Here is a 15,468-nt window from a genome sequence, read left to right on the forward strand (position 1 = left end):
TCATTTACATACCTGGCCGTTGTTGGGCGGGGCTGTGTCTGGGGGAACTGGTCTGTGAGTTCTGTACGAACCTAAAACCGGAGTCAAATTCCTTGTATGTGCACACATATCTAAACTGATTCGGATTCTGTTGGGTACTACTCAGCACACACTGATAGCTTAATTTATTGCAGGTGCAGTTTATTCATTAAGCTGCTAGAAAGAAAGTCTGTTCTCTTTTTTAAAACATTTAGTTACCAGGCTAAAATGCCATTTGTAAACCTAAGCGAGCCGAAGAAGGAGGCAGGTAGCAGTTAACCATCTTGAGCAACTGTACACTCTTCGTTGTAGTTGCGCAGGTACACCGCTCTAGGGGTTGTGCGGTTTCCTTACACGGCGTATCCCGGAAAGAGTCGTCGACAAAGATCTAAGCCCCGCCCAACAACGGCCAAATTGTATGTAAATACAAGAAAGTGAGAGACCGTATAAAATATCTTGTGATGTTGAACGACTTTTCATAGCACAGTCAAGAGACTAAAGTATAAACGAGCTACATAACATAAATAAAATGTGTAGCTGCTTTATTTGACGCATTGGGCGTTTATTTGTTGCCGTCCCCGCCTGTTAACGTTACCTAAACTAAACTCCATGGAGACGGTCCCTAACTGGCTGATGACGCGTTGAGCACATTGGCGCGGAGGTTTGTTTGGTAACTTTCGGTGACTGAGCTCGTGATATCGTCGTCTGTCCATTAAACGTATGTCTCACTTTTATCACCCTGCCTGATTCTGACAGCCAACAACATAACCTCGATATAATGTCAATACTTTGGCATGTTTGTGTTACAGTTACTGAATTACCTTAAGTTACTCAACGAGCTAACTGTTAGTACCCTAGCTACAGTGTTTTTCTGCACAGCTCCTCAGTGAAGTTAACTTGTAAATACGCTAGCTTGTTTGCTACCGTAGGTGTCAGCTCGGTGTAATTCATCTGACTTTTATATTTTATCAGATGATGCGCAAAAAGCGACGCTCCTCTGCGGATAAAGGACAGGGAGCCACAACAACCACCAGTAAGTTATATGTAATGTAACATCACATCACAGCAGTTCTTTACTATCTACCTGTACAGGATTTCCCATTTAAGTTTACCACCTAAGATATCCAAATGCCCAGATTCCCTTCACACTGTAACTTTAACTGTGTTATTCACACTGAGTACAATCAGTATTACAGGAGAATGACATAATCTGACAGGACCTCTGCATATTTTATATCTCACTGGCATGACTACACCAACATACACCCTGTCCCATCCCCTTCATTCACTGATTTGTCTATATGGGGGAAGTTTGTCTTTATGTATTCTGTTTTTATTCTGATTTTATTAACTTGTCTCTATAGAGGCAAAGAAGAGTCGCAGCACTGGTCGCCAAGCAAAGGAACCTGCTCTAGAAGAGACCAATGAAAGTGTATTTGCCATCTTTCTTCGAGAGGCAGGTGTCACCTTGAAACAAGGTGGCACATCCAATGAGATCGGTAAATATGCTCAATCTAAGTTTCAAAACATATGAGACCAGTAGATGAAATCAGTTTTCCCACTTCTGATTTTTCCGATCTTTATCTTTTTCTCCTCTAGCTGTTGACCAAGTAGTTTTCCAAAAGAGGATACAGCAGAAACTACAGAAGAGTCCGAGGTACCCTGCGGTAAGTACACCACCCCTATACACAATCGAGGCATTTAGTATAAGACAGTTATGATTAATTGACATTTCATTTCTCAGATTGTGCAGGAATTTACCACTGGATTGGAGTCTCATATCGAGGACCCTGAGCGGTTTAGAAACTGCCTCCTTCCTTGTGTCCCACGGTTGCCTGATGGAGACTCCAGGTAACTGTTATAAAAACACTCAGTGGTTATAAAGGCAACTTTAGGCAGAACTTACATTTCTGAGGGGTACAGCTACGACCTAGACTCAACTTATTTTCAAGGGTGTGTATAGTGTCACATACTGATGTGTTTTCCTCTGTGTTGCAGTGTCAGCACATTCCAGGAAAGTCTGCTACGCATGCTGTTGGGGATTGAGATGCTGCAGGTAGGATGTTCTGCATAGATCCTGCTAAAGGCAACCCTTTGACAAAGGACTTCACACAGAAAAATTAATGCAAAATGTCTCTGCTGTGAGGCATGTAGACGTGTACTGTGCAGTGTATGCTCCACAGATGCTTAACCTACTTTTCTCCTTTACGCAGACTTTCATCATTAACACCTTGCTCGAGAAACTCCCTGAATTTATGTTTGATGGGTCAGTATTTCACATGAGTTCACTTTACTGCAAAAGTACTATATAATATATGTAGTATTTTTTACACACACTTTTTTTCTACATTGTCTTATTTTTCTAAATGTCGTCTTTTTCTGTCTTACACAGCTCTGGAGATGGAGGGATCAGTATTCCTCGCATAATTATTAACCAGCTCAAATGGCTAGACAGAGTTGTGGACAGCAAGGTGGTAATTTCTGTGATCATAGGTTGTGTTGCATGTACTGTCATCCCAGCCATTAAAGTCATTAGAGGTGTTTTTATTTCTGATGATCTGCTCCATCAGACCTGTAATCATGTATCATATCAGCCAACACTCATTTCCCAGTGGCGGTGCGATGGTTAATTTATTCCCTGGTTGCGGCCTGTTATTTGCAGGAACTAGCAGTGAAGCTCATGGAGCTGGTGTCAGTAGCGCCGGTGGAGGTTCAGCGGGACATCATCACCAGCATGCCAGAGATACTGGAAGACTCCCAGCACAATGATATAGCCAGAGAGCTCAAGTGTGTGCAGCACATCCCTACTACAGTTCTTGTACTGCATGTGTGGTTTCAGAGTTACTGATTATACTTACTGCTATTTTCATCTGTGTTCGCTGTAGCTCTTTACTCCAGGAGAACACTCAGTTGACTGTCCCCATCCTGGATGCCCTCTCTAGTCTCAATCTTAGTTCTTCATTACTCACTGAGGTAACACACACTATTACACTTATTTTTGGTGATTAATTAAAGGCCAGGAGAATGTCCCTGTGTAGTTACCTGGTACTATGTGCTTTCTCAGGTTCGTGGAGCCGTAATGGCCACTTTAGCTGCAGTGCAACTGGAAGACCTGCCTGTGGTGGTCAAGTTCATCCTGCACTCTGTCTCAGCCTCTGATGCATATGAGGTCAGAGCTCTACGGCATTGTGCATATGAAAGAACATAATATTGTGATTATGTTCTGGTTGTTCTGGTACTTGGAAGTCTGAGGCGTGTTTTTTGTCCTGGGTGTAGGTGGTGTGTAATCTTCGTAAAAAGCTGGAGTTGGAGCAGTGCATTCTCCCTCCTGTGATGCAGGCCTCCCAGAGCCGCATAAAGAGCAAAGGATCAGTAGCGTAAGATGATGCAGATTCCAGTTCACTCACAACTATACATCAGTATATTGAAAGTATATTTAGTCAGGAACCTGTTTTGAAGTAGGCCAGCAGATGGATATTTTATTCCCGAAGATTTAATCTAATAACTCTGTTCTTGGAGCAGGTCTGCTTCCACACCAGCAGCTGGCAGCAGCCAGAACAGCGTTGCATTGATATTGGACGGCATCAAGTCAGCAGTGAGATTCCAAAAAACTATATCTGAGGCTTGGCTCAAGGTGGGAGATTAATGAGTTCTTAATCCCTGTTGCTTTAATTGATTACTAGATGCTTTTTATTTTTTCTTATTTCTAATCTTCTCAATTTTAGTGTTGCTTACTGAACTTTTACTGTGTCATTTTTCATCAGGCAATTGAGTCTGTGGATGAAGTGGAGGACCATAAGGTGAGTGCCATCTCTTCAGGTGACACTGATTAATTTAAATTTGTAAAAGTGCTTAAAAAAATACATCATTCACTCTTCAATCACAGAGAACATTATTTCATCATGATAATGTAAAATAATCATAATTACATATACAGTAGATACCTCAGTCTTTTTATATTCAGCCGTATTAGAGGACAATAAATTATGTGAATTGGATGTCAATCTACATGTCTCTCGCTAAAATGTGCTCTCACATGTCAGGTAATAGACCTGCTGGTGCTGTTCATCCTCCACACCACCAACGCCAACCAGAGCCGACGGGGGGCAGAGAGGGTGCTGAAGGTGAAAGTGAGGACTGGACTAATCCAGGAGTCTCTGCTCCAGAGGACCTTCAGGGACTACGCTCAGGTGTGTCTTAACCTAAATATAAAGACAGAAGAGCATTGCACTTTATTTTTTTATACTGATGTAGTGATTGTAGTGGTAATTTGATGAATATATTGTGTTAATTAATGATTATACTCTAGGTCATGCGAGGGTATTTCTCCTCCATCCTGGCCCTGGCTCAGAGTTTGCTTCGCTCCCCTGACCCCTGCGTGGTGCCTTTCGGTGGACACATGTATCGACACTCATTCACTGCTTTCGACTCTTACTGCCAACAAGTGGGTTTGGGGTTAATTTTTAATTTTTTAACTTTATGTGCATAATTGTGTTTATCTGTTTTTGAATATAAGTCTTTTCAATTCCATCCTGTATTATGTTTTATAGGAAGTGGTGGGCTCTTTAGTGACCCATGTATGCAGTGGTGTGGGTGGGGAGGTGGACATGGCTCTGGAGCTGCTCTGTGGCCTGGTTACAGAAAAGCCATCAGAAATGGCCCTGTATGCTGTTTTTGTCAAGGTAAGGAGGTGGTCCATGTACAGTATCTGCCATTGTAACGGCTAATCAAACCACAACGTGTAAATAAAATTTAAGTAAATGTATGCGCAAACTCGCAGTTCCACATGGTGTTCTTACAAAATTTGATACAGGGAATCTTGGACTACATGGACAACCTCACGCCCCAGCAGATCCGCAGACTCTTCCATCTCCTAAGCAGACTGGCCTTTGGGCAACAGCAGCAGGGATCTCACATCCAGGTGCACATTCACACGTCTTTTTGTCCAACACTTTTGCTGCCTTTTCTTGTCTTCCTCTCACACACTGACCTACTCTTTCTCCCCTCAGGATGACATGCATATAGTGATCCGCAAACAGCTCTCCAGCACTGTGCCCAAGTACAAGCGTATCGGCATCATTGGTGCTGTTATGATTGTAGGCAGCATGGGGGCCTTAAGGTAAGGGCTCTTACTCAGAGACGTAAGGAGTATTTTTCTTGTGTGTTCTGTCACTTTATCTCTCTATCTCTTGATCACTCTCTCTGCACTCCCCACTTCCACCCAGGCTTAAAGCGAAGGAGTCACAGAATGGGTCGTTACCCCAGGAGACATTCAGACAGGTACACATTAGGCATTAAAACAAAGATTTTGCAAAGATATTGCAGTTTGTGATTTTCATTCCAATCTTCTGGTACATTTGGACAACAGTAAATGTTGAACTTGTATAAGCTTAACTAAGGTGAGGTAAGGAATTATCTCCTGAATGTGGAAAATAATACTTCAGTTTTTACATTTGTGTTGGGAAAAACCTCCAAAACCCTGTGACTAAAATTCCTAATTTGCATTTATTTAGTTTTTATAAGTTAATAAAATGGCTTTCAAATTTGTGTTTACCATCATCTTTACTTTACTTTTGCATGCAGTGGTGTTTTATCGATTGCTATTTGTCTATAACATTGATAATAACCTTGTCTTAGTCTTGTTTCATCTGCCAGCGGAGCTCAGTGTGACTGTAACGGCAGGTTTCTGTTCTGTAGAAATGTTCATGCATGTGTGTGTTGCTTGTTGCAGGTGACAGCCCTGTTGGAGCTGGTGAAGTCGAGCAGTGAAAGCTCACCTGAGGCTGCAGCTCTGTACTATGATGAACTGGCTAACCTGATCCTGAGCTCCACCCTGGACCCACAGGTGCAGGTGTGTCTCAAATAAACATTTACCATTCTCTTATCTAGTGATTTATAACATTTTGAATTCAATATAGATATCATCCTTGACAAGCATCTGGCTTTGTAAAATGCAATTATGTCACAATTAGGCATTCTTGACCTGTAATGTACTGCTACCAACAGGAAACGATTGCAAAGAGTGTTCTGGATGATTTCCAGGATGACTTTGTGGTGGATCTAGGGCCAGACATATTGGGGTTAGTGATGGACAGCTGGCAGCACACAAAATAACATTTAAACACAATATTTATTCCTGTAACTAGTGTCATTAATCCCTCCTACATGTGTATCTCAGCTCCTTTCCCTTTCCAGCAAATGTGATGTACAACCTGGATGAGGAGGAGAGTCAGGGAGGCATTGCCATCAACCTTTTGCCTTTGCTGGCCAACGACATCCAGAACAAAGGAGAACAGCAGAGTCAAACCAAGAAGGCAAACAAGTCAGTCAGCAACATAATTAAAAATATTCCCTGATCAGCCATAACAATATGACCACCTGGTCTGCAGCTATGCAGCCCCATATGCAACAAACTGCGATACACTGTGTGTTCTGATACTTTTCTATCAGAACCAGCATTAACTCTTTCAGCAGTTTGAGCTACTGTAGCTCATCTGTTGGATTGGACCACACGGGCCAGCCTTCACTCCCAACATGCATCAGTGAGCCTTGGCCCCCCATGACCCTGTCTCCGGTTCACTGCTTTCCCTTCCTTGGACCACTTCTGATAGGTACTGACCACTGCAGACCGGGAACACCCCACAAGAGCTGCGGTTCTGGAGATGCTCTGACCCAGTCGTCTAGCCATCACAATCTGGCCCTTGTCAAGGTCGCTCTGGCACTGACAGGAGCCATGATAACCAGATAATCAGTGTTATTCACTTCACCTGTCAGTGGTCATAATGTTATTGCTGATCAGTGTATCTATTTCACTTGCAATATGGTCAGATTTACTATGTGAGTTTATTGTATATATCTTAAAAACCTGCATGCTATGAGTGAGGTGTTGAATGTGTTTCTCCATGTATTCTTTGGGGGCAGGCGAGTCTCTCCTCTCTGTCTCTCACCATTTTTCCGCCTCCTGAGACTCTGTGAGGAAAAACAGCACCAGGGCGACCTCGAGGAGATCGACGCCCTGCTGGGTGAGGAAGTTGGAAGTTGCAAATTTCTCTTGGAAACCAGTTTGTTATCATTTCTGTGGATGCAAAAATAACCTGTGTCTGTGTGTTAACATTTCCTGGAACACAGGCTGCCCGCTGATCCTGACAGATATGGGCGTAGTAGAGAAAATAGAGAGCCTGTCAAAAGCTGAGAGGGAGTTCCTCTGTACTTTGCTGTTTCACACCATCAACTGGTTCAGAGAGGTAACTGCATGTCAAATGGGTTTTACTGATGCGTGCAACTTTTTTCTTAAGGGTAGAAGATATGTGACTAAAGCCGTGTCTTTGTGATAGGTCGTTAATGCATTCTGTAGACAAAAAGAAATTGAGATGAAGGTGAAAGTGATGAGTCGTCTGCAGAACATCACGTACCTCCAGACACTGTTGGAGAGGGCTTTGGCAGGTGGGTTTTTGATCCACCAATACTGGGGATCTACAAATCTCCCCAATCTTTATGCCATGTGGTATCAATTCTACTTTTTAACATGTGTTTCAGGAACAACCGGCTTTGTTCCACCTGTTGCCAACTTTGATGGCGAAAGCACAGATGGGTTTATACTTAGTTCCACTGCTCCTGGGAATAAGGCAAAGAAAGGTGAGACGAACAGGAGATATTTTACTCCATGTTATTGAAACTAAATACTCTGTATAAGTAAATAAGTGCTTACATAATTATCATATGTCATTTAGAGGGCACAGGAAAGAAGAGGAAGGCCCCTGTTAAGAATTCCTCAGAGAGCAGCTCTCAGCTTGATGAGACAACTGACGCAGACAAAACGCAGCAGGTAAATCTTGACCTCTCACATTCATCTCATATTTAATATAACTGAGCTAAAAGGTGATTCTGCTTGTGCAAAAGGAGCAACCAGAGAAGGAAAAAGAAAAGGAGATCCGGCAAGGTGTCAGTCTGGTGTCCTACAGACCGTTTTTCAGAGAGTTGGACATGGAGGTGCTTAGTGTACTGCAGTGTGGCTTGCTGTCCCGCTCAGTGTTGGACTCTGAGCTCCACACAAAGGTAGGAAAAGGAATAAGTGTTGTTTTCTTATTAAAGTGAATGTAAAAGAGGTCTTCAATTGCCTTCATACTCACTGAGATCACTTTTTGGAAGCATAGCAATTCATTTTGATTGTAGTGAAACCAATGTCATCTATGTCAGCAAGTGCTGGTTCTAATCTATTGCACAAATCTTTGCCCCACATACATTAATGCACAGGAAGTTATAGATCTCTTCTAATATTCTTACATGATTCAGGTGCGAGAGGAGGTTCTGCTGGGTCCTGCTGAGCTGGTTTTCCTGCTGGAGGACATGCTTCGCAAAGTGGAGTTCAGTCTTACAGCCGCCCCTGCCAAGAGAGCCCCTTTCTTTAAGGTACAGAAAAGCTGATGCATACAGTGACAAACACAGATTAGAGAGGTTATCACTGTGTTTGACAATGTCTGCGGGAAAAACTGTTCATGTGCCACAATAAACAGTACACATTTTAGTTTAATGTCAGTTCAAGCACTGTAATATTCATTATTATTTTTCCAGATATTTTTGTGAAGGCAGATAAAATGAAGGCCTGAAGTAAACTTTCTGAATCTGTGCTTCAAGAAACTTTGAAATAAGAAAAAAAAACTGTAATATGCATACTTATGTGATACAAAACTTAAAGTATTTTCTTTCCTTTCTGCAGGGAAGGACTGATAAGAGTGTGGGCTTCTCCCATCTACAACAAAGGAGCTCCAAGGATATTGCTTCCTGCTGCGTCGAGCTGCTGCCTACCCTCTGTTCACACCTAGAGAACTGCCACAACCATTTTCAGGTACAGTCACAAACAATTTGTAAATATGAGAGAAGACCTTGTCTCTTCATTCCATTTGCCTATAGGATTTGCTGTGTTTTGTTTTCCCACAGACGCTGTTGTCTGAGAACAACGGTGTTGTGGACGGACCAGCCACAGATATTCAGGAGCACCAGCTGATGTCATCGGGCTACCAGCTGCTCCTGCAGGTCCTGAACGCCACCTTCAGCTGGTGAGGAGAAACAGTACCACTGACTTTTATGTCAGACATAAAATATTTCAAGTGTATGAAATGTCAGAGCAACAGTAAGTGGCAGTGTCTCCTGTTCAGTTTCGTCCCTAATGTATGTCTTTGTGTGTGTGTGTACTTGTCAGGTCTGGATTCAGCCAGCCAGGACAGCGGAGCTTACTGAAGAAGGCTCTGGGAGTTCTGGCTGGGCGATTAAAAGAGGGAGGTGCTGAGTTGACCCTGGAGCAGCTTGTAAAGTGAGTGATAACGTTTGGAGCTTTGGTGTCCTTCCACTGCTAAACTCAGCATCTTTTTTGCTCTGGAAGACCAGTAAACATAAGAATTACAAATTTACAGTTTCAAGTGAAATGAATGAATGAAAAGCCATTCTTTGCAATACAATAGACGTAGTAATTGTAATAAATGTATTATTTAATATCCATGGGCCCAGGGGGGAACAAGACACCTTTACAATGGTTTTAGTTGTGTTTTTGTGTCTTTGCCCCATTTTTCTTTTGTTTAGACACAGCTTTGCATACCTGGTGAACTTCCGCAGCACAATGCCAAATCTCAGCACAGCCCTGTGTCTCTCCCAGCTTCTGTCCACTGTGACAGAGAAGGAAGGGAACCCTGCTATCTACAGAGAGCAGACCGGTGAGTCGCCACATGTTGCCTCATTTAAATCAACTTGTCTACTATCCAATGTGACTGTGATGATGATTGGCTGATTTTCCTCACAGCTTCCCTGGCAAAATGTTTCCTAAGCCAAGACTGGGTGACGGCCAATGGAGAAAAGGAGCGAGGGAACAAATTCAATGAAGCGCTTCACACTCTCCTAAGGTGTGTCTGTCATAAATAGCCATCTTGCACAAAACAAAACAAAACCAAATGTTGCATGCACAATGGATGGAACCCGACCAAGATGCTAGTATTAGAGCCTTACTGACACAGTGGCACTGGATTTTAGCTCGTCACACATCTATTGGTATCGGTATATATGATGGACAATAAGTAAGAAGAAGTTGCAGTACAGAAAGTACTTTGTTTGTGTGAATCCTTCACAATAAGTCAATAATGTAAAAGTAATTAAATTAAAGCACATAAATTATTGATGCATTGAACAAATACCTCAGGAGCGAACCTCTAAAAACCATTCCTTGTTTTGTGTGTGTCTTTTGTACGCTTGTTTGTGTGATGTTATTTGCAATGCAAACTGCTTAGGGAAATGACTTACGGCTCTTTAACAAATGTTTATACTGCAGTACAGTAAAAAGCAAACAAACAAGTATTGACTCCAGGATGGTGTACTGTCCCTCTGCATACCTCACAAGTAGTGTAGTGTATTTGCCACTTAGTAAATAAATGAAGTCTGGACTTTGTTCAGTGTTACACAAAACATTAATGTTAAACTTTGAAGGAATTCATAAAATCAGAATTATTTCACTCTCTCGACCATACATGGTTGATCCCATCCTTCTTCCAAAGCACCTAGACGTGTTAGCTCATTTAATAAGTACAAAATCACTAATTAACACCATTTCTTATCATATATGGTACTGTTATAATTGAGGGCAAGCATCTTAAATGTTTAATTATGATGTCTTCGTCTTCTCTCTGCAGCATCTACCTGGGACATGTTGATGATGTTCTGAAGGCTGTGGAGGAAATAGCTGGAGAAGGAATCCCTGAACTCCTTAATGCATCAAAAGATGAGAGCTCAGCATCATGGCCGACTCTAAGCAGGTAGATACTCAATTCCATCAGTCCTTTATGCTTAGTTATCTTAGAGCAAAATGGACGGTCACTTGTGAGTTGGTGATTATACAAAAGTCCATATTGTTATTATTATGTTGTTCATTTTTCTGTTATTTTATTTTTCCCTTCAGACAGACATTCCTGGTGTTCTATAAAGTGTTGATGGCAGTGCTGGAAAAAGCTGTCAGGAAGATTCCTGCTTGCAAAATCAGTGACAACACTGAGGTCAGCCCCTAGGTGTCGAACTGTACAGTGTGTTCTCCTGCATACAGTATACCTTAGACCTCAATATAATCAAAGCCACAAAACACTACTAACTACACATCTACTAAAACAACAGTGATACTTTTAAACATTTGTGAATGCCAATTTGTTTATAAGTGCAACTTCAAACTGTAAATTAGTCTATAGTGCAGAATTTGTTTTCAAATAATTACCATAAGTGAGAGGATATTTTTTGTGTGTTTTTAACTTTTAAAACATGTAACCAATGTCTTCCTTTAAGGCTCAGAGTGAGAAGCTGCTGACATGGAACCTGGCTGTCAGAGATTTTCATATCTTGGTCAACCTGGTTAAGGTCTGTTAACATAATCTAATGGTTGTGAATCTACTGATTTTTTACATTTGACCTCATCTCAGATATTCTTTGATATAGTTTTCATTTTTAGGAACTCCTACTGTGGGTTAAATTACATGTGCCACTTTATAATCATTACCATTGAATCTCATCACTTTTATCCCATCTAATATGTGTTAGCCATTATAACATTCATGTGTGTCCTCTAATCCCTTTTTACAGGTGTTTGATTCGAGGCCGGTGCTCAATGTATGCCTAAAGGTGAGCTGGCTGAAAGAGATTTCACATCCAGGTGAAGCTTCTGTCTCTTCCTATTAACTGATTACCATGTTTTTATCGGTAGTATGGCCGCCTTTTCCTGGAGTCTTTCCTGAAGTTGGGAATGCCACTACTGGACAACAGTTTCAAAAAGCACAAGGTACTCATGGAATCCTGTCACCTAATACAGCTATAGAATGTCATATCAATCTGTTAAATTGTGTAAAAGTATGGCCTTGTGGTGTTAAATAGTTCAACTTGATGTTATTATTTCTGCAAACAAAACACAAATACAGTACACTTGACTCAAGAGAATTGGCCTTGTTCCTGATTTAATATAAGTATAATTTAATAAACAGGCTCATGACATTTTGTAGTGCTAATCTAATGAATATAGTTTATGAATGTTGTTGGTTATTAAGAGAAATATATTTTTTATATACAAGCATTTAGATATGCCAGAGTACTTACATAATATTCTCTAGTTTACCCCTGAGCAAACCGTACCTTGCTTTATATAATGTGAGTGCATGTTTTCTGCTTCTGATGCCATAATTCAAACATGAGTTGACACTAGAGCATGACTAAGCAAAGAAAAAATGAATATTTGTGTAAAAACATGCAAATGTAAGTCTCTCCAGTGAGGTGATGGTGATACTTTGTCTTTTTAAGGAGGATGTCCAGAGCCTGCTGAAAACCTTCCAGCTCAGCACCCGTCAGCTCCATCACATGTGTGGACATTCGAAGGTAGTTACAGATCACAGTTTACAGCTTATTTATCATTAAGTTTTTAGTTTCAAAGCAACCCAGCAGTACAATCCAATCCTTTAAAATTAAAGAAAACACAGTCAGAGACTGGGGCAGTGCATGTATCAATCTGCAGGTGCTCTATAAGTAGCCTTGTGATAATGTGTTGGTGCTCAGATTCTCCAGGATACAAGCCTGACCAACCACGTACCAGCCTTAAAGAAGAGCCTGGAGCTGTTTGTTTACAGAGTGAAGGCCATGCTGATGCTCAACAACTGTCAGGAGGCATTTTGGATTGGCAACCTGAAGAATCGCAACCTGAAGGTAAAACATTACTGAACATCACTTGTATGTGTCTCTGTTCATATCTGAGTCATCCACTTAAAGGAACAATGTTTGCTGCAGGGCGAAGAGATTCTTTCTCAGAGGTCACAAGAAAGTGAGGAGGATGATGATGATGATGATGACGACGAGCAACCTTTACTGCTGCCTCAGGAACAGTCAGAGGATGAGGTACCTGCCATTTCCATCGTTCTTAGACAGCATTATGTTCACATCTGATACAGGAATTAGGATTGGCAGATTTGTTCCAATTTATTTATCAAGTATGACAATAGATTATTGCTATTTGTATAGACTGCTATTGTTATTGATAGGGCCTATGGTTTGATTCTGCAAAAGTTTAAGACAGCAGCGACTTGAACAAGGATTAGTTGACTTAAAAAAAACTTAAAATGGTCTGAACTTCAGTGCTCAACAGGTATTTTATACTATACTATACTATACTATACTATAGACTTTGTAGTGTGAACTGTTGTTTCAAAACAACCTGGGGGTCCTGGAATTTTGGACATTCTGCGGCATACAAGAAAGTCAATGTACCCTGTACACAAAAGTAAAAAGAGGAACAATACTGAGTAAGTGAATAAAAACTTTTTCATAAAACTAAACAAAGAATGTAAATAAATTACAGTATCAGTTAGGGTAATGTGTGAGTAAGCCTTAAGGTGCTGAAAAGATTTTCAGGTGTGGGGACCACAACACAGGTTCTATTTGAGGGGATAAGCAGCACACAGTAGTAATGAAGTCCGTTTCATAAGCCAGCCAGTCACCATGCTTCAACCGCTGCTGACTCAGCCATTACTTTGTGAAGTTTAAACCATACAGGTCAGTTAACAGGCAGTAGAAACAGTAGAGGGCAGTGGGCTGATAAGATAACCGGCAGAGCTCTCCAGCATGCTAATGATTGGTGGCTGACACAGTAAACAGAAAACATTTGATACGGTATCAGTTCGGTATGTAGTTTCTTCCTGATGCTGCTTTATACAAGAAGGTTAATAGCTTTAATTTTGCATGTTTGCCAGATGTTTTTCATGTGGACCTGACTGTCCTATGTTTAAGTTGTCTTTGTTTCTTGTGATATATTAAAAAAATAAATGTTTTTCATGTGCTTTCCATCAGGCCCTGGAGATTGACTCTGAGGAAAGTAAGAAGGTCAACATAGAAGAAGATGTGGATCAAGATGATATTGTGGACGACTCTGACTCTGACACTTTATAAGTTACAGAACAGTAAACTGCTGGTTTAGATTTTAAACTTTTGCATTTGGGTAAAACCCCCATTTGTATATCAGCTTTTGACGGTTCAAATGCCAATGAGTTTGTCTTTTTACATCAAAACTCTAAATGTATTGAATACTGCTTCTCAGTGTGCAGGTATAGGATCAATAATATCAACATATAGTCACAATTCTTGTATTCACTGCAAGCACATTAAAAAATACATTTATGTACTTTTATTGTTTTTATTTTCTGTTGAATATAAATAAATAAATAAAACATGCTGAATAATGAGGTGTTTTCACAGTAGGTTTGGTTTGAAAAAAAATTGTTTTCTCTGTCTTTCTTTCTATTTGTTTGCTGAGAAAATAAAATAAAGATTTTTGAGACATTGTTTTGGTCTGATAAGTTATTCATTATTAAAATATTTCAAATAGTCCCTATGAAAAATATTTTTTTAGACATGAAATACAGTAATATATATAAGTAAACAGCTTGACAAAATTGATATATAAATAAATTAAGAATGATGAAAATTATTATTTTTTATTTAGAGGCCATCACTCTCCAAGGTATTGTGTGTGATAAACAGGGAAGGTTTATTAGGTGTCTTTTTCTCGTTTCTTTCCCCCATAATTACACTTTTACAATGACAAAGAAATCATTTTTAAACATGTGAGAACACTGACTTCCATGTATTTTTTTTATTTTTTTTAAAGGGCAAAAACTAATTGAGCTTGGGAAAAGCACCCCACTGTACACAGACTAAACACTGAGATCTTTGTTCCTGGAAAATCCCATAATGAGGGACAGCAACAATAAGCGTAAGATTTAAATGAAGGCAAGAAATCTCTGATACTCTGAAGTCCTGGAGACTAATTTGTGAACACATAAAATAGGATTTGAAAGATGACTTAAACTATTATTACACAGACGCGAGGATTCGTTATAAGTGAAATTCAAGAAAATCTTTTGCATGACATTGTAATAAAGCAGACTTGTAACAAAAACCAAGAGGAACATCCAGGCGTGAGTCTTTTTCTTTATTGCTTTAATCAAGTAGTCATCTGCAGAAGTTTGCAAAAACTACTATTTCTAGTTTAAAAATCATACCAGCTTTTAAATGCATGCTTCTCAGTTCTCTGTGACAAATCCTTTTAGCGGGCTATAAGAGGGCTTATATTGATGATGCATTATGTCATAAATGGGGCACACAGACATCCTCTATAGGCTCAATGTGTCAGTTGTGTCTTTTTAGTCCTTTTTAGTCTCTCCAGAGGCTAACAACTATCTATTTCAATATACAGCAGCATCTCTTTTTATTTGTTTATCTAGCTGTTATTTAACAAGAAAGACCCATTTAAGGTCAAAAATATAAGTTTTCAGTGTCCTAGTTTCAGACAAGCAACATAAGGCAGTTAATACAAAAACATTGTGTATCAACAATAAACAAAACTAAATTGAATGACCCTTTATAGAATGCTGCTTTTATAACCTTTAA

General features: G+C 40.2%; 1 protein-coding gene across 1 annotated transcript; it reads left to right on the forward strand.

Annotated features, from left to right (window-relative positions):
- Nucleotides 1-615: 615 nt before the first annotated feature.
- fancd2 (FA complementation group D2) lies at nt 616-14,361 on the forward strand. Its single transcript, XM_051415189.1, has 44 exons — nt 616-736; nt 991-1,051; nt 1,383-1,517; nt 1,618-1,685; nt 1,763-1,869; nt 2,017-2,074; nt 2,232-2,284; nt 2,411-2,489; nt 2,681-2,805; nt 2,904-2,991; nt 3,083-3,187; nt 3,295-3,395; nt 3,541-3,652; nt 3,783-3,818; nt 4,062-4,208; nt 4,328-4,462; nt 4,569-4,700; nt 4,832-4,939; nt 5,028-5,137; nt 5,244-5,298; nt 5,750-5,869; nt 6,025-6,098; nt 6,197-6,340; nt 6,940-7,040; nt 7,147-7,262; nt 7,353-7,461; nt 7,555-7,653; nt 7,749-7,843; nt 7,918-8,073; nt 8,311-8,427; nt 8,735-8,863; nt 8,956-9,074; nt 9,218-9,328; nt 9,595-9,725; nt 9,812-9,911; nt 10,692-10,814; nt 10,958-11,051; nt 11,332-11,403; nt 11,626-11,664; nt 11,747-11,821; nt 12,334-12,408; nt 12,586-12,732; nt 12,814-12,921; nt 13,870-14,361. The coding sequence occupies exons 2-44, from the start codon at nt 991-993 to the stop codon at nt 13,966-13,968; spliced, it is 4,368 nt and encodes a 1,455-aa protein (XP_051271149.1). The 5' UTR covers nt 616-736; the 3' UTR covers nt 13,969-14,361.
- Nucleotides 14,362-15,468: the final 1,107 nt, after the last annotated feature.

This window comes from Dicentrarchus labrax, unplaced genomic scaffold, assembly GCF_905237075.1.
Source record: "Dicentrarchus labrax unplaced genomic scaffold, dlabrax2021, whole genome shotgun sequence".
Lineage (NCBI taxonomy): Eukaryota > Metazoa > Chordata > Actinopteri > Moronidae > Dicentrarchus > Dicentrarchus labrax.